Here is a 20,639-nt window from a genome sequence, read left to right as displayed (position 1 = left end):
TTTTCTTACCGGTATTCTTCTTGACTGCCATATCCAACCTCATTTTTACCTGCACATATTCCTCACCTCCTCAGGCATGTAATTGTTCCTCAAATAATCTCATTTTTTCTACTATACCTTTGATTCTCTCTCTCTCTCTCTCTCTCTCTCTCTCTCTCTCTCTCTCTCTCTCTCTCTCTCTCTCTCTCTCTCTCTCCACCTGCCTTCCTGTACTCCTAGACATGCCTTGCTGTCCATCTGAACCCAGCTTGTGATTTTTCAAACACTTCTTTTAAACCTTACATGCTCGTGGCTAACCATAACCCACATTTCATCAAATTTTCCCTTGTATGTTCTTCTCACGTCCTTCTCATTGAAGTCACTTATCCTGTTTACATTCATAGGCACTTTTGCATCCCCTCCCATTCAACTACAGCTTATATCTAATATTATTTTCCCTTCAGCCAAAATAAAAAAAAAAAAAAAGATATGCATCCAACTTACTGTTTAATCTAATAATATTTAGTCTAATCTTTTCCGCGTCATTTTATCGTTCTAAGGTATCAATATACCCTTAGAATACCCATCTCATCAATATACTTTTAAAAAAGAAAAAAAGATCATGTGTTTCCAACAATCAAGACCCTTTCCAAAGAAATTCCACAAGACTCTTGCCATTCTCATACACTGCAGACATTCCAGACGCACCAACAATATAATTTCATTTTCTGTCATCGATCTGTGCATTTAAATCGCATAGTACCCCACTGATTCATATGTTCCAACCCCTGCCAGGAACAGATTCACTTTCCCATAAGCATTCTCTCTCCTACTCTTTTTTTTTTTTTTCTCTCGTTTGTGGAACACATATACGGAAATCTCTATTAAAACTTTTTCCTCTCCCAGCAAAAAAACTTCATAGTAAAACATCTCTGCTCCTTTCTCAGTGCTCATAGTCTTCCTGCCGGTAACCAGTCTTTTTTATATACCTATTAGTTATTTCTGCACAAAATGTCCCATCAACTTCGCCTCAAAAATTACCAAAAACATTAAATTTTCTCTCTTGAAACAGAAAAGAATTATATAATTCTTGCCCTCCGCTCCATATTCAAGTAACTTTAAAACCAAGAGACTTAATGCTTTATTTCACTTTATACTAATTTCTTTTACACATTCCTAGGTATAGGAGAACTTTCCATTGCTAACACCGGTAAAGAAATAAGACTAGTATGTTTTTTAGACGATGATATAAGAATCTGATTTACAATTAATGTCAAATGATGTCTCTTTCATTTATTTTTTTTAACAGACAATATGGACCTTTATTCCCAAGATGCTTTCGGGGACAATGAGGATGTTATCGAAGTAAGTGTAATTTCAGTTTCTATATATATATATATATATATATATATATATATATATATATATATATATATATATATATATATATATATATATATATATATATATATATTATTTTTTTTTTTTTTTTTTTGCAGGACAAGAATTTAATTCCCACAGCAGTAAGATTTCGTATACCTCTTTACAGTTCATTGTCTAAGAATTAACAAGGATTAAAAAAAAATAGTTCAAATAAACTTAATCATATGCCGCTTCGCCCCAGTCCGATTACTGAAGCGAATGGACTGGAAAGAAAGCAAATACAATCTATTCTTTTGCCATGACGTCTTCCTACTATATTTAAGATAATAATTTTCTTGAGCTCCAATGTACATTCTATACTTTGTGAGCATACGGCTCTTTCCAAATTCTGATAAGTTGATATACTTTATAACTTTATTGTACCACATTTTGTTCATTTATATTCAATTTTCAATTATTTAATATCAAACACTGGGTTTCTTTTTTTGCAGTCTGTAGGAGTTCCATAGTACACTTAATTTTCATCAGATTTTTCAATGCTAATCGAGTAGTAGGTATCTCTAAATTACAAACTAATATATTTTTCAAGTGTTCACTGCTATATTCTCCTAAATACTGCTTACAGTTCGTTCAACCAATAGGAACATTATTTGAATGTTTGTGAGAATTAGACTATCTAATTTCCCCTTTGCATCCGTATTTTGGAAATATCATCTATGAATTAAAAAAAATACGTTTTTTTTTATTTGAAACTTTCCTTCACTCGATATGGCAGCAATATTTGTTACCAAATTCAATGTGCGTTAAGTGGGTAACCTGAACTTAATATTCATTCAGTCGAAAAGTTATACCAGCTGAATCCGTTTAAACCTCTAATTTGTACTTGCATTAGCATTCAATAACAGGTTGCTTACCGTTTTTAAATTATTGATGATAATGATGAAAATTTATTCATTAAAAGACCATTCTGCTATTACTACCATTACTCATTCACTGAATTGAAATTAAATGAGAAATTCTAAACCGTATTGTTTTCTGTTCATTTACAAAACTAATAACTGACTGGATGGTATTCATTACGCATAAGTAGTAATGCATTATTGTCCACCAGTATTTGTATTACATTTTTTAAAATTCCTACGTACTGACGCACACACAAATATACATGCAACATACATACATACACCAACACAAAAACACACATGCACACACACACACACACACACACACACACACACACACACACACATATATATATATATATATATATATATATATATATATATATATATATATATATATATATATATGTGTGTGTGTGTGTGTGTACATATACATGGGGATGTGTGAGCATAGATATAAATATGTGATCAAAATGCAGGAAAAAAATAATGTAATGATGGAGGCCCTACAGTTAGTTAGTTATTCGTTTTTACGATGGCAATTTTTCATTTGCCCCCCTGCAAGAACATCAAAATACGTTCATATGTTTTTGCTTTTGCTGATTTTTAATTTGATTCTTTCTGTTGCTTTCAGTTACGGATCATTTTATTGCAACTTTCATCTGAAACTTATCACAGAATACAAAAAACACAGAATTTTAAACCCTTTTATTTTATCTCCTCAGGACATTACATATAAGTTTACATTCAATTTTAGTTTTCTGTAAAATAAAACTATTGTGTTGGCTTTGTCTGTTCGTCCGCACTTTATTCTGTCCGCACTTTTTTGTCCGCCCTCAAATCTTAAAAACTACTGAGGCTAGAGGGCTGCAAATTGGTATGTTAATCATCCCCCTCCAATCATCAAACATACCAAATTGCAGCACTCTAGCCTCAGTAGTTTTTATTTTATTTAAGGTTAAATTTAGTCACAATCGTGCGTCTGGCAACGATATTGGATAGGCCACCACCGGGAGGTGGTTAAAGTTTCATTGGCCGTGGCTCATACAGCATTATACCGAGACCCCGAAAGATAGATCTATTTTCGGTGGCCTTGCTTATACGCTGTAGAGGCTGTAGGGAAAACCCGATTGCGCCGAAGAAACTTCGGACCATTTTTTACTTATTTAGTCATAATATCGCACTACTGTGTCTCATTTGGTTTCCTTATCAGGAGCGGAGGAAGATGAGAAGAAGCGCTTGGATCTCCGTGGTCTTTGGATTCTGTCTGATACTCACAGGCTCTGCAGCAATGCTCTTGGAAATCGGTGCAGTCTGGGGTTTTCTACTCGTTCTTATTGGAGGTATAACACTTTACATCACTTTTCAAAACCTTTTATGTTAATTTGTTAATTAACTGGTGTCTTCCCTTTTTTTATATTTTGAAACGCGACAATTAACCGAACCACTGAGACTCTTACACCCTTACCTCCTTCCCTTTAACAAAAATCTATGTTACATCCATATTTCCCGTATTTGGTACTCTTTCTCGCTAGTTTTCCGATTCATGTTCGAGTCTCCGGCTGGCCAATGAAGAATTAGAGGAATTTATTTCTAGTGATAGAAATTCATTTCTCGGTATAATGTGGTTCGGATTCCACAATAAGCTGTAGGTCCCATTGCTAGGTAACCAATTGGTTCTTAGCCACGTAAAATAAGTCTAATCCTTCGGGCCAGCCCTAGGAGGGCTGTTAATCAGTTCAGTGGTCTGGTTAAACTAAGGTATACTTAACTTTAACTAACACTTGAATTATGTTTCAACTTCTACTAGGTTGTTCAAACATAGTTTATTCTAATTCTTTTTTTTACCAATACATCCATCACGTTACCCCCACCTGCTTTGTAGAAATACATAACCCAATGTTCCCTCTACAGTTCATACTAAAGGAATAATTTCTTTCCCGTTTCAGAAAAATCCTATATCTCCACCTTTCAGATCCCTCTGGACACATTACTATCATGTTCATTGTAAGCCCATTCGCTCAAGAGTCACTCTCGGGTGACCTACTCTTGCATTTAATTCACTCAGCAGAAAACATCTCTTCTTCCTGTCTGAATGTTTATTTCTTGGCACTTGGGAGTGTGATTTTCATTTCTAATAAATAGACTAAAAGCATGATATCACTGTAGCAGTTTCTTCTGTAATTTCTTTTTATTTCATTTTGTTTCTGTAGGCAATTTCCTGTTACAGATGGTGGAGATAAAGCTGCAGATGTCATTCATCATCATTTGACCTCTTTGGTTCACAAACTAATCGATCCTATGTATTGGTCTGCACTGGATGTAGTGTAACTGCTTTAAATCTTCAGAATTATCAGGCTCAGACTTAGTGTTAGCCAAAATAACTGTGGTTTTACTGTATATTTTTCTTGATAGTTTTTGCATCATAATCCTGCACCTTTTAATTTGAAATATCAGGCTACTTCTATCATTACTAATACAAAAAAAGTCTTCTTGCGGACTTCGAGGCGGTAACGCGTTGCTCGTCAACGATCTAATTGACACTTTAGCTCCTGCATTCGACAGGAGCAGATGTCCTGTACTATGCTTCCTCAATTCTTAGAGAGAGAGGATACTTATTGAATGATTTCAAATAATGTTAAGGGTGTGAGAGATAGACAGAATAATGTAGGTATTGCAGTGAATATCGTGACTCTGAGTTATGCCTAGATAATATCAAGGAAAAAGTTTAAATTAATCCGAAATGCTGCAATTGTGGCGGAGATCACTTTGGAGATTCCTCGCTGTGCAAAGAAAAACCTCATGTTGTGAAAGGAAAAGCGCTAAGTGTTAATGGAACATTCTCTGGACACTAAACAATCGAGTCGACAGTCACTTCTACTATCAATGTGTGGGAACTTCGGGAGAGAGACTTAGACAAAGTGGCATACCAGAAATTAATGGCCAAAGTGGCTGTTCAAATTTGGAAAATAATGATGGATTGGCAGCTCTGCGCATGGAAATAAATGAACTAAAAACCTAGTTATATCTATGCAAGTTCAAATTAATCAACTCTGTAAAACAAAAAATTCTCTTAACGAAGAGCACGTTGCTCCTTGAAGTGGCGTTGAAGACGTGGTAACCGCTTCTGTACTTGAGAGGAATGTTGAAGCTGGAATGAGTTCAGTAAGTGAAAACAAATATTTGCATAGAAGCGTTGAAAGTGCTCGAACTGCTGTTTTAGTCAATTATGGAACAACCTGATGACGGACGCTCTTAAAAATAATAACGTTTTGTTTGTCAGAGATTTTAGGGAAAATCTGAATAACAATGGCGCCATCTAATCTAAAATGTTTATCATGGAATGTAAACAGTTTACAGAAAAGATCTACTGATGTTCACTCGTATGTTTTATCCAATGATATTGATGTAACAACTTTGCAAGAGGTAGGAATCAATAGCTTGGGTTTTCATTTAGCTGGATATCAAAGTTTTGAGTTACCTGCAGATCCTCTGAGCAACACATGGGATTTAACCACGTTTATTAAGAAAAGCATTCCCGCTAAATTAGAAACAGCTGTTACTGTTCATGGTACAGAGATTTTAAATGTCAGTGTTCGCATGAAGGATCATGCTGTATATATTATTAGTGTCTATATTCATTTTAATACGCTGGAATTAGAAAATTTACCTTCCACCATATTTAGTTAGCCATGTTTATTGTTGGGTGATTTGAATGCTCGTCATGAAAATCTAGATACTTCTGGATGTCCAAATAGGAATGGGTGTTCTTTGAATAATATACTGAATTCCATGGATCATGTTCCGGTTTTGGGTAAGAGTGAACACACTCATACAAGGGGTGGAAGACTTGCTTATGCTTCGCTTTTCGATATGGCAGGATGTGAAGCAGATGCATTTGTTGTGGGTGAATTGCTTAGTGATCATTTTGGAATCTCTGTAACTGTAAATATAGGGAAATTATCTTTTAACTTCTCTTAGGAAATATATATCTTGACGTCACAGGAAGAGGTTAAACTGATGAATAAAGTCCATTAATGGTACAAAGATTATAAGGGACTAGAAGGACATGGTCATGATGAAAATAAATTTTTCAATGACTACCTCAGTGTTGTTGATGATACTCTGTATAAGGTTAAAGAAAATTATGCGAGAGCCTGTAACAAAAATATGTATTATGATGATAAAGTTGTTCAAGGTTGGAACAGACTGTTAAGGAAGGCACAAAAGAAGTGAAATTTAAATCCTAATGATGATCAAAACAGGGAAACTATGATCCAAATAGCTGAAAAAACGTCAGAAAAAAGAAAAGTAGTGGTAGGGAATTATTAGGACGGCTTTCTGAAATAGATTTCTTTAATAAAATCTCTAGGTGGTACATGGAATGAGGTTAACAAGATAAGAGGAGTTAAACAAAAAAATGTCGCTCATCCAGACCCTCAAGGTAAGGCTGATGAATAATTAAAGAAAAAGTGGTCTGATACTTCTAGTTTTGGCAGCCTTCCTGTAAACACCCATGCATGTTTGAAGAACAAGTCACCTAAAGGGCAGCGTTCGGTGGAAAGCAAGCAGGAATAAGAGACGAGACTTGTCTACTCTTTACTAGAAATGAATTATTGTGTGCTATCAAGCGAGGAAAGTCTACTGCCCCAGGTATGGATGGAGTAACATATGATATAATTGTTTGATTGCAATGGATGATAGTCAGCTATTGGATTTGATTAAATAGTCATATGCAAATGGCAGGTTACCTATAAAATGGAACATAGCTTTAATGATTCCTGTTCCTGAAAGTAATGGAGAGTATCGGCCTATATCTCTGACATCGTGCTTTTGCAAATTAATGGAAAGACTTGCTTTAAATAGGTTACTTTATGTTATTGGAGAACAGCTATTAGATAATTTTTGGTCTTAGAAAAAATAAGAGTACAACGGAATTGTGTTATTAAAGTACTAAGCAATAGCAGGGCCAGATGTAGGGCTTTTGTAGACCTTAAGGCTGCCTTTGATACAGCAAATGGTGAGGCAATCCTAGAAGAGCTGGCTAATAAAGGAGTGAAAGGATTATTGTTAAAGTGGATACAGAGCTATTTAACTGGAAGGAAAGCCAAAGTGTGGTTCCAGGGTCATGAATCTAAGGAAATGTTATTAGAGTTGGGTACACCACAAGGTGGAGTATTAAGCCCTACTTTGTTTAATGTATTGATGGACAAAACTGCAAGAAACACATTTCCGAAAGGTACTGATATCGTAATTTATGCTGATTATATTCTTATACAATGTGGTTCTTATACTACTATGTCATTAACAATGGTGGAGCTGCAAAACTTGTCTGCATATCGGTTTGGTTATAAATGGTTATAAGAGCAAAATACAGACTTGTAGTCGGACAGATAGTTCTTTTTTATTTAATGGGAAGGTATTAGAGAAAGTCGACTGTTATAAGTATTTCGGAATGTATATAAGTTTTAAAAAGACCCTGTTCGAGATAAACTACGTTAGAATTCTTTGTCTGGCGAGACTTAAACCATTACAAGTGCTTGCAAACAGAGGTAATGGAGCAGGCGTTCCGGTTTTAAGGATGGTTTATATTAGTACAGTGCGCTCAGTTATCGATTATGCAGCGCCTGCATTGGTAAGTTATTCGTGGAAGGAACTGAAGAAATTAGAGATTATCCAAAACCAAGCCATGCAAATCATACTGGGATGTACAATGAGCACCAGGAGAGAATTAATGAAAATGGAACTAAATTCTCCTGGCGTAGTTGACCGTATTAAAGAAATTCTCTACTGCTGTTGTTCGAATGATAGGAAGAGGGGAAAGAAGTATGGGAATGATAATTGCTAAGTTATCAGGAAGGTTTAATGCCCCAATTCGAGCTAACAGCTTATTCACGGAAATTGTATAACGTTATGTTAAGATATGATGTGAAGTACTGTGTTCAGTTGCCAAAAGTAAGGCCTTTCAAGCCATGGCTATGTACAAAGGTAGAGATAAGTATAAAGAAATTGGATTACAAAAAGAGTGAGTGTCATCCCAATGAGTTAAAACAGGTGTTCTTACTACTATTATGTAATTCACTAAGATGTAAATTTTTCGTATATATTGTGATGGGTCTGTTAATGGAGTAAAGGCTGTATGTGGAGTTGTCATACGAGAATTTGGTGATAATACATTTGTTGATGAGATGATTTCCAAACGAATGCATGATAATAGCTCTACAACAACAGCCGAGTTACACGCAATTCACGAAGGACTGAAAACTGCCGCAGGTATTTTTGTAGATTCCCAGAGTGCTTTGCTTGCGTTGAATTGTAAAGATCCTTCTAATGCTGATTTGGTATACCAATGTAAAGCTTTGATTTATGAAATAGAACGAAGTGGTTTTTATGTTAAATTTTACTGGATACGTTCTCATATAGGTAAATATTTAAATGAAGTTGCTGACAAATTAGCAAAAGATGCAACATGTAAAACCTCTGTTGATATTGTTGGTGTTGTAAGTTTTAGTCAAATAAAGAGAGGTATCAGACATCGGAGAGCTGCATGGGAGACTGGTAATGCGGAAAGGATTTTAACAGGTGGCAGCAATAGCATGAGGCATTATTTGTAGGTATCTGGAAATACCCATATTACATATGGCAAAGCTCTGTTTAAAATTGACATTTTTATAATGAGATTAAGGTTAGTATACAAGTTCCAGAGAAGGTGTTATTTGTTTAACAATAATATGGTTCCAAGATCTTCGAAGAAGTTTCCCAATTTCTATTGGAATAAGTAATTTTGGAATGTGAATGATGTATTGTTAAAATATTTTGGAGGGTGTACCAGCATGCTGATACACACCATTTGATATATAATATGTAATATATGTCAATATTTTTTAAAAATTAATAAAAAACATTCATTCTTTATTTCAGTTATCGAAATAACACTTGTCGTCATCATATGCATCAACCCATGCTCTGATCTCGACGACGTGCCTTTAGGGCCACACAAGATACTTATATCAGTTCCGGAAACACCGTCGACTGTCAGCTGCAAAGGTCCAGCTAGCCTTTTGCAGAATAAAAGCAGACTATCGTAAGACAGTCTGCTGATGTGAGGTCCTTATGTCCTGAGAATGATACTCCACTCTTTCGAGGGTCCGTTTTTTGCGAGAAGAATGAATATAGAGATTCTTTCTGTGTACTGATTAAGACAGGGAAACATCATTTCGTAAGAAATCTCCCAATACTTGTTAGTACATGTGAACTGTCAGCGTTAAAATATGGGAACTGAGTACTACTTAATCATAAATTCCGGAGTTTTATGTTCAAGATCAACCACAATGATTCACCATTCAAATAATTAAGCATCCATACTTGCGAATGTACGTAAGGTCATAGCTACAAATAAATGTGAACCTTTATGAGGTCTTAGATCTGAAAATACGAAACTTTGTTGGTCTGATCTAAAGACTCTTCTCCGGCTGTATCCTGATTATTATTTTAGAGGTTTGAGCCTCCTTAGCAGAAAGAGAAAATAACTAGTGAATATTACGAATTTTTTTCCTAACACCAGTTTTCCCACTTTAGCAAAGGGCGTGGAGTACAAGGAAAAGCCTCGAAGTCTTCCTTTTAAAAGTCTAACTATTGAGTTATTTAATTAAATGATCCAAAATATCAACATTATTAACATATATCAAAATGCCGCAAATATGGCACAGGTATTCGCAATGATTTTTGGTTAGCGAATACTGCAGATTTTGTGTCATGACAGAAAAAAGCAGTGCAGACTTGTAGTGCTGCATGATCCATTAAAGTTCAAAGGAGAGTTCCGTCAAAAGGTGGTTCATATCAAAGGGTCCTGTTTCCTTTTATTCATGTTTGATTCTCATCCATTATTTGACGGTAACAATCACGTTTCATAGACTCTCATACATCTTTTATCCACAGCTTTAAAGGCAAATCAGTAATGCTTGCGGATACTTCTTTTATTTTCACTTACAATATATATCATTATTCAGTTACAGGATAAATAAGGTTTAATTCAGAACACGAAATTATAAATTTTATTTAAAAACTTAAAGTTCTTTATGGAATTAACATTAACTGCTGAAATATTTCAAAAAGGTTTAAAACGTGTTCACTACCCACAGCAATACGCAATTATATATGTTCATTATATATTTTCTTGATAAACGTCGGAAATAAATCACGAATTTTATTCTTCCTTTAACATTAACACCACAATAAAAAATATTCTGAGTACATAATTTGCTGAGATACCACCTTTTTGTGAAACAAAATATGGCAATCTGACAGCTTTCATTGAATTAAAACGACTAGGCACTTCTAAACTCATCTTCCAAAAGTGGCATGCCAGGGTAGAGCCATTTTATTGAAATAGAAAGGATAAATCTTTCACTACACATTTCTGTACCCGCTATTCGTTACGGCTTAAAAGGAATTAAAAGAAAAACGCTGATGGAATTGTCGGCCAATATAGTATCTATAAAAACCCCCAAATTATGTGGGTAGCTTATGTTGGAAAGAAAGATGTAAAACTGATACGTTTGCAGCGGAAGAAACAGTCTTTTATGAAGCCCAATAAGAAAGACAATGAAGATACATCCAAATAAATGAGCATTATTCTCTTGTGTATAAAATTCTCTCACTGAACTAAAGGGTCATCCTCTAGTTCAAAAGTGCTTTTAATATGAAAGAAGGGGAAATTTGACATTGTATATATACAAATGAGGAACTTTGGAAGATATATTTCATGGAAAAATCTAATAAAGAGCATTCTAAGAATTGGAATTCAACTAAAATTTCAAAAATGCAAAACATGAAGGACTAAGGATAAGAAAATGCTACCAAAAAAGCCACAACGCAACATTAACCCAGATTAATGTAACTCTTAACAAAATAATGTCGGAATGAGACTGGAAAAAGGCTTATACTGTAGAAAATATGTACAAAGAATTTATAGTAACAAGTGGAGTTGCTACAGCGAAAAGTAACAGAGAAAGAAGCTTATATGGTAATGAATGGATGAATATTGCTGTAAATGTAAGATGGACAAGTAAGTTGACACTAAAGTTAAAACAATGAAGAGTCAGCAGGTGATGTTTGTTTATGTATGAGAGTAAAAGAATGGAATAACAGGCATTCAGTGGTAGGATTACAAGATTAGTGAGTTAAGAAACAAAGAATAAAAAAGTTAATCTTTTATATCAAGTCGGTATACAAAAAATGTTATCATGCATAAAAGAGGTTAAAGTGAGTAAAACAAAAAGTTTTGGTATGCTGCAATTTAATAAACTATGGAATATTATTTAATGAAAAAGAAGTGCTTACAACTTCATAAAGCAAATGCAGAGAGAACGCATAATTAGCGCAAGGAACTTATAGTAACTTAGGCTAATGGAGAGATGCAGCTTATATCACTGGAATGGGTAATTTGAAGGGAGGTTGATGTCAACATTGCAAGATCTAAATAGGTTAAAGTCTTTTGACTAAATAAAGACAACCAAAACCCTCTAGAATGAAATGGCATCAGAGATGATGATTGCAAGTGAAATAATGCCTTTTATATTTTGAAAATGTGATGTCTACTCCTTCTTTATTCAACCTTGAAGTAATTGTCTTAGGATCTGAAACAAAAACGTCCTGAAGCTCCCGGTCTTCATTTCCATGAGCATGGACAAGGAAACTCCTATGCGAAAGAATAACTAAAGTAACAGAATAAGTAAGAAAAAAATTCTTCCACGATCGCTGCCAGAGTAACTAATCAAAACAGAAAAACAAAGTTCTGTAGATATTAAGGAATGAAATTCATTTGTTACTCATTTGTAAAAAATATAATTAGTTAATATAATATTCTCATTTGATAGTTTCCTGTCGAGCTGATATCGTATTGTCTTGAAAATTTTCTAAATATGCACTTAAATACTGGAGTAGACCTTTAAAATACAGAAATTTAGGGAAATAATATAAATTTGTGACAAGATACACACACACACACACACACACACACACACACACACACACACACATATATATATATATATATATATATATATATATATATATATATATATATATATATATATATATATATATATATATATATATATATATATATATATATATATATATATATGTGTGTGTGTGTATTATTATAAATATTCCCTTTTCGACCTCTCTTCCTTGCTTTTAAATCAAACAATGAAAAATTTACCTTTGTTAATGTAAGAGGGCAGGCAATGTAGGCTGTTAGAATGCGAAGAAGAGAGCGGGAAGCAGTTTTTTTCATATTAAATTCGCCAATGGACGAGACTTTAGCTTAGAGGGTCGTAGAGGAATACAGTTTTGCCAGGCAAGGCCTCAGTTATACTGTTCTTAAAACCCACTTTTCTCTACTCTGTGTGCTGGCGAGACTATTCTCATTTCAAGTCTAGCCCTGGGCAGGAAGAGTTTTCAAGCAAACCACGAGGAACTGCCCAGCGTCGAGACTCTCCACTCAGCTGACACAGAGCCCAGGACGTGTCTGGGGTGTCTTCCAAGCATCCTCTGTTTTCCCGCCTTTGTTCGAAACGAGGTGAAAATTGTTATTCCAGGGGACCAAGGAACCTTATGCAACTGATCACTACATTAGTGAACCTAGCGGTAAGTCTGAGATGACAATTACTCCCAGTTCTCTCTCCTTTCGACTGAAACTCTCATTTTCCCTTGTTCAAATTTTCCTCTCTTAAACAGTCACTGGCTAAGAAAACCTTGTAAAACATATCCCATTTATGAAGTCATCTATCAAGTACAATTATTGTTGTCTAGTGAAGTCACATAACTTATCCTCCATGGTGTTAAAAGTGTTATTCTTAATGTTAGAAATCATCCCCTTGTGATAAGTAATGACAAGTGAGAGTTTCTGTAATGCAAGATTGTTATCTGGATACGTCTTTTTTCCAGAATCTGTGTACGCCTTGGGCCTGGACAAAAATCCTCTTTCTTGGAGTAAATGCCTGATAAAGCGTCTGAGAGGCACATAAATCTGTTGCGTTCATTCTATGTAGCATTGAGGTTTGTCTTAAGTAGGAGTAATATTCTGAGCTGCTGTTAGCTCCTGTAAATAATCCATTTTATTTTATTTTACTGTTTTGTTGAAACTAGTGTTCCAGTAGGTTTGCTGAATTCATTCATATGGTTATGAATAAACCTCTATCCTTTGTTAACGAGTGTTAACTGTTGACCTGATATATTCAATAACAGTTCTTTAGAGTTACTTTTAGCCTTAATCGGCAGAATTACGTGGGTCTTAGGTAAAGCAAGGCAATATAAATCCCATTAACTAATTATTAAATTCATTAGCCTAATGCCCCACGTAACTATATATATATATATATATATATATATATATATATATATATATATATATATATATATATATATATATATATATATATATATATATATATATATATATATATATATATATATATATATATATATATATATATATTTATATGTTTCCTGGTGCAGGTGGTTCTTATGACTCCACATTTATTACTTTACTCTAAAATGGCCTTGCAAGATAACCAGGACATATAAAACACAAACTAATAGGAGTGATACAAGGAGCGGAGGGCTCTTTCTCAAAGGGAAGTGCGTGAAACACGTGGATACAAAAATAGGTATATTTTCATAACACACAAGATCAAAGGGGAAATGAGCTGAAAGACGTTAAATTGTTGCTGCAGAAGTCCCCCGAAGGGGAGCTTAGGAATGCCAGGAACACGGACCAAGGAGAATTCTGCTACGATCGTCCTTCTGAAACGATATTAGGACCCAGGTTACAAATCTAATGCTGGAATTCGGGGAATGAATTACTCGGGGCGCCAATGACTTCCCTGAGGCGTTACTTGTGACTCAGAGGAAGGAGGCAGTGAACACGTGGGCCGGGATTAACCAAGAAGCATCAGGGAATACCAAGTTATAGGCCCAGAGGTTTAATAAATGCACAAGGGCGAAGTAACGTGACTAGCAACTCGTTCTTGGTACTTTACCACATTGTAGGGGCGTGAGGCTGACGGCGGCGTCCAGCGGCGTCTTCTACCAAGGTCCACGTGTGCGTCGACAAAAGGGCCTCCCTCGCCAACGTACTGCTTCAAGTCGTAGATTGGGGCGGAAAAGGGCGCCCTTGGGATGATGAAAAAGGCCGCAGTTGGGCATCCGCTCGCGTTTGGGACTTGCAATCCCCACTTGCAGTCTTTGATGGCCACGTGGGTCGGGGTACGGAGCAAAGGGCAGTTAACTTCCACGTGGCGGTGAGCGAACGAAGGGCGGGGGCCAGGTCTGCACTCGTGACCTCTCGGCTTAAACTAGCTACTGTGTGTGAGAGGGAGCTTTCCTCGCCCTGACCTTTTATTGCTTCTGGACAGGGGTAGGGGGTGGGGGGCAATGTCCTGACCCAGTCACACTCCTATATCAAAGAAAACGGCTGATGTTCTTCCAGGTCACTCTCCTGTACCAAAGAAAACGGTGCAAAGCCAGTTTACTGCCCATGGCAAAAAGATTACATCTTTGAGCATCTCTTATAACCCCCGACTTCTGGTTCAAACTAACACGAACCAGAATTCACTACCTCTCCCAGGTTCAAAATAGACAGAGGCCTATCTATCGGCCGAGCAAAGCAGAAAGGCGAATAGCGTATTTTAGCTCTTTAAATATATATATATATATATATATATATATATATATATATATATATATATATATATATATATATATATATATATATATATATATATATATATATATATATATATATATATATATATATATATATATATATATATATATATATATATATATATATCTTTTCTTCTTTTTCTTTTAACGTGCTTTCATTCCCATTTTGTATGGGGTAAGCACGATGCCTTCTTTGAAGGACTTTTGATTTGGCTTTGGGGTATATCGGCTGCCCTGCCTGACATCGAGACCCCGGTACGTATGTTTCATGTATATACCAGACCCAACGCCCTTTCTCCCCAGCAGCGAGAAGTTATTGCGCGGGTATAGAGTTCGAGACGTGTGAGATGTTTGTTATGTTTTTAGAAGGTGTTGTAGTGGCTTTGTTTTGTGTGTGTATTTAGTCTATATATATATATATATATATATATATATATATATATATATATATATATATATATATATATATACATATGTGTATATGTATCTTGTCACAGAATCATATTATATATATGTATATATATACGTCTGTGTGTGTCTGTTTCTATGTGTGTGTTAATGTTTGTATGTGTCTACTTGTTCATTGAAAATGGTATGGTGTTAAAATCACAGTTTATGGCTTAGAGAGAAAAAAAAATCGTTCAAATATCAAATCCCAAAGTCTTGCCTTTTTTCATTACAGTTCTGGAGTAAAGTTTTATCCATGAAGGCAGAGACGCTCAAAACATATACCACTCATAATATTAAAATTCAAGTCTTATTTTCTACGATTAGTGCAGCAGATTGCTGTAAAAATCGTTCAGATAGTGAAACAAGCATGAAATTTGGCACAAACATTCCTAAGACTACGCTCTCTTAGAAAAGGGCGCTGGCCACCTGAAAATCCAAGATGGCGGCTATTTTTCAAAATGGCCGCCATCTATGTTGAATTCACTGGTTTGGGAGCATCTATTGGATGGAATATGCCATTTTTTTTTTTAAACCTCGACTTTTAGGTTATAAAATGTTCCATACCACACATTTTATTGAAAACCCTCACTAAATGAATTGTAAACCAAGATGGCGTACAAAATGGTTACCATAAAAGTTTTTTTCTATCACAGCGCTAGAACATAGAGACCAACTGTTTTTATTTAATGGTATATTCATGTGATCAGACAGTTTAACTAATATGCTATTTTCAACTGAAATAGTAATGGTATGGTCACATACAACATTGTGTCTAAGACTGTAACCATAAAAAAGAAAAGAAGAGAAATACGGACTAAACGCAGCCAATCTATGTATAGGTCTCTCAACCTACACCTTTGAAAAATTCGAGGATAAGAAGGTAGGCATAGCATGACACGTTGGATGCTCAAGCTAGATTATCTACTGAAGAGAGGCAATATTTATCTAGACTTCACATTTGCAAGTGCACAGAGCTGTGCAGGAAGACCCAGCTTGTAGCACTTGCACCTTTCCCGACAGCCTGCTTTGCATCCACATTTTGGTAAGCTGTTGGCAACTCTTGGCTAGAGGCGAGTTGGTTGTCCAGAGGACTTGCCATGCTTCACCAGACTTTTGCCATCCCCACTCAGCAGGGTTCTCTGGCTGTGGCTGACACTGGGTGGCCTGCCCCCACACACAACCAGCCTGAATTTGCAGCACGCTTGGTGTGTTGGAGGAGAGCTCCCTGGTTGGTGGAATGGCCTCATATGCCCTTTGTTTTCTGGCAAACATATCAAGTCTAGCCTCATCCACAGTGCCAGCAGTGCTGGATCTTTCATACATAAGTATGACAAACCTCTCCAGGACCTTCAGGTCACTCTCTTCCACTCTGAGAGGGTAGTGACTCAGTTTGGAGAACACAGTGGAGGCCTCTGGAAAGATGTTCCATGTCTGCCAGGCGGTCTTCTTGCCCTTGCTCCGGAAGGCTGACACTGTATCACAGCCTGTGAACGCATGGAAGAAGAGCATGCCATTCACCTTCTCCTGGCCCAGAGAGTTGCACAGGTCATGCACAGCAATCCAGCGCAGGCTCTGGCCTTGGCCAAATGCCACCCATAGCTTCTCTAGCCCTAGATTGTGGAGAGTGGAGAAAGCACTGACTGCAACGACAAGAACATCTGTGTCATTTTGCTTTAACCGTGATGGTCTTGGCTCCATGTTCTGTGGCATATTTGGCATGGAGAAAGATGCGGGTGTCAGCTTCCTCATGAGAGCACTTTTCCAGTCCCTGAAGACTAGCCTCATGAGTGCTGAGGACAGCAGACCCTTTCGTGGCAATGACAAACATTTGTGGCAGACATCTGGGCAACTTTGTCTGCCAGGAACTGGAACAACTCTGTCTTGTTGGCATCGTGTCTTAGGAAATTGCGCCAGTTGGATGGAATTGTGTTCTTGTCTGTCACCTTGCGCCTTCCTCCTTGACCACACATTGGAGCCTGGTCTCAGCTTTGAGGCTGGATGTATTGTATACATCAAATACAAGATGTGATGATGTGTACTTGCTGCTATAGGATTGTATCACAGGCAAGAAGTCGCAAAGTGCATAGCCCTCAAAGGTCTTTCCTTTCTTTGGTGGCAAGGCATGGACCAAAGCTGATCCATCTACAATGAGGACATCAGTCTTTGGTTCTTTGTCTTCTAGTGTAACATGACTCTCAGGACCGAGGTCAGCTGAGACTTCTGACATGTACAGCCTACCACCCTCACTAAGGGAAGCTGGGAGTGTTTGATTCTCGTGCTGGAAGAATTCCTGCAGATCACATTCACAGCTCTGACAGGATATAAATAGCTTTGAGAAAGCTGGCAATCCTCCTTCAGAAGTTTCTGCTTTGACTGTTCTACAGGAGCAGCTTCTTGCCTGAAAAGTCAGTTCTGTTCATTGAAGCGTGATGAGCTGACCACGTCAGATTCACTGCATCATCTATTTCCTGGAGTGACTATGACCTTGTCTAGCCACTGATACTCCAGTGCAAGCTGTGGCCCAAGATATCTGTGGGTGGCTTTGGTATTGCAGTGTTTGGTGGCACAGGGTTCTTTGTTTGAAAGGAAGCTGGTGAGATGTTTGTGAATGTGTCCGGCAATTCAGGCACCGACCTCACTTTCTCAGGTGCAAACTTTAGTTGCTGTCTTTCCTGTCCAGTGTTCTCCTTGGTGGGGTGCTGAAATATGGAATGCTAGTTCCATGGAAGGAGGTAGTGGCAGTAGTTGCAGATGGGTTGTGGTCGATGTTGTCCATCACTGCAGTGGTGAACAACCCTTTTCGCAGTACTGGGGGACAGACCACACCCTCCTCCACATATTTGCTAACTGTGGCATCTCCTAACTGTGCAGAGACCTCCAGTACTCTGTCATAAGAGATACTGAGGCCATACTGATGTAGCATTTCAACCAGGTTTCTCTTCCTGGTTTTGGCATAGACTGAGAGTCCCATGTAGACTGGGAATGGTGTTTCTCTGTCTTTGGAGTGTCTATGAGTTGTTGCTCCCTCTTTGTATCGGGAGTAGCAGTTGAACTGCATGAGCTGTGCAATGGCCTGGTCTGACTTTGATGCTCCAAATCGTAACTGTGACTTGATGTCAGCCCCATGCTCAACCATCCCTACAAACTGGAGCAGGAGAGGAGGCACAGAATTTCGTACACAAGCCTCAGAAAATGTGCCATCAAACCGTGACTGATGATCAAGTATAGACTTTCTGAGAATATTTGCTGCTTTAGCAATGATAACTGCCTCTGAAAGATCAGATGATTGAGCAAGTGCTTTTCCCACATCCTTTTGAAATGCAAGTAATACATCTCTGCCAGATTTATGAGCCTCAAGTTCTGGAATTTCTGCCAGAAGTTTGTCTTTGAGTCTCGTGGAATTTACACTTGGTGACTCTACACCTAATTGTTCCAGACGTTGTTGGTAGAGGTGGCAAATATCTGCCAGCCGAAATGTGACTGGATCATCTGAACAAAGGTTGTTTTCAACAATGTATGTCATCAGTTCTGACAGAACTAGTGGATACACATCTGATTCTGACTCAGTGCTACCTTGGTCTTTCTCAAGGCTCCTCAGGTAGGACCTTTTCTGTTGTAGAGGGCACAAAGACAGGCATGGTGATACTTAAACTCCTGTGCAATGACATCCCCACCAGTCAACTTAGCAAGGAGCTTGCCATCACTAAAGTATCTCTGCACATTCACGCAATTTCAAGTCAAGGCCCTTAGTACTAGCCTGTCTGAGATCAGATGCAGGTGCCACTTTCTCACAGAAAATGCAAACTTCATTGTCATGACTGGTTCGGCGCAGTTTTGCACGACTAGTCTCAGTGTTGCTGGTCTGGTCATTGGATTGTCGCTTTCTTGCACGGTCCAGTTTAGTGTTGTTAAACAACAAGCGACAGTTCACATGGTATTTTGCTGCATTTTTCCTGAGAGTGGCCTCTATGCCATCACCTTCATCCAGCCTTGCTGGATCCATTATCAGTGGCATTTCATTAATTTCACTGAACATGGGAATGTTCCTTGCCAGCATTGTGTACCCATCATGGTCTAGGACATGATGACTTGGAGGTGATGTCAAGTGCTCACCTCTTTTGTCCTTCTGACAAAGTCAACACAAACTCAGTTTGTTTTTCTACTGCTCAATATTGGATTGGCATCACATTCTGCCATGATTTCACTTTTGATTAAGGCCGAGGTTATCCTTTTACCACCTTAAACAAAGCACACATTCCTGTATGGGATTCAACTAGGTTCGGTCTCCCTACACCTAGCCCGATCATTCATCCAGTGCCATTTAAGTCCCGTGTGATCTGTACACCATCCGGGTAAGTACATGAACCATCATGTACAGCCCCCATACCCTTGGCTCGGCTCTCCGCTGCGCTGGCACATCCTGTCTATTCAGGTGCGGCTATCTAACTATAGCTGGTCTGGGGCTGTTAGAAAGCATTTGGGACACTAAACTAAACTATACTACAACTACTAGTCTAAGACTACAGGATTAGTAAAGCTGGATTAGCTGGCACTGAACCCCATGCTGAGTTACACAGCAGTGATGTCACCAGTGTGCCCTGGTTGTGTGCAGACATACACTCTTTTACATTTATTAATTTTCCTTCAAAATTGATGAGTTATTCGAAAGAGATGGCCTCATTAGGATCTAAAACCACAGAAACCAAGATCCATGCTTAAAACGATAATTGTTGAACGGGCATTATTTCTCATTATAATTATTGTTTCTACCTTTTCTTGGCAGCCATATAGCCCCCATATTTAAAGGTAAACTGTACTGGGAAGCTACAGAAACATAATATTCACAAGAAATAGTATGGAAGAGCTTTTACCATATTGCTAAAAACAAATACATGCCATTCTAGTGAAAAATTAGCCAAAATCTGTCGATACTGGCCGCCATCTTGGAATTTGGCCGCCATATTAAATTTTTTGCGTGGCCAGCGCCCTTTTCTGATAGAGGGAACTTTAAAGAGCACTTGTGCAAAATTTCATGCTTGTTTCACTATCTGAACGATTCTTATGAAATATGCAATTATCTGCTGCACTAGATATGAAAACTGTAACATAAGAATGTAATTGATCCAGTGGAACACCCAGCCACTCAGTGTCCAGTGTCAACGTTTATTGTTTACATTGATTCAAATTGTAAAG

At 37.4% G+C, this 20,639-nt stretch overlaps 1 protein-coding gene across 2 annotated transcripts in view; it reads left to right on the top strand.

Annotated features, from left to right (window-relative positions):
* Nucleotides 1-10,444, top strand: part of LOC136843880 (uncharacterized) — a 46,983-nt gene extending 36,539 nt beyond the window's left edge. For both annotated transcript variants that reach the window (XM_067112763.1, XM_067112754.1), the window contains exons 2-4: nt 1,289-1,344; nt 3,478-3,607; nt 9,186-10,444. In XM_067112763.1, the coding sequence (XP_066968864.1) occupies nt 1,294-1,344; nt 3,478-3,607; nt 9,186-9,352 (348 nt within the window). In that variant the 5' untranslated portion in view covers nt 1,289-1,293 and the 3' untranslated portion in view covers nt 9,353-10,444. The remainder of the gene's footprint in view (nt 1-1,288; nt 1,345-3,477; nt 3,608-9,185) is intronic.
* Nucleotides 10,445-20,639: the final 10,195 nt, after the last annotated feature.

Source organism: Macrobrachium rosenbergii, chromosome 2 (genome assembly GCF_040412425.1).
Source record: "Macrobrachium rosenbergii isolate ZJJX-2024 chromosome 2, ASM4041242v1, whole genome shotgun sequence".
NCBI classification, from domain to species: Eukaryota; Metazoa; Arthropoda; class Malacostraca; order Decapoda; family Palaemonidae; genus Macrobrachium; species Macrobrachium rosenbergii.
Note: the sequence above shows the minus strand (reverse complement) of the source record. Positions and strands in the feature narration are given on the sequence as shown.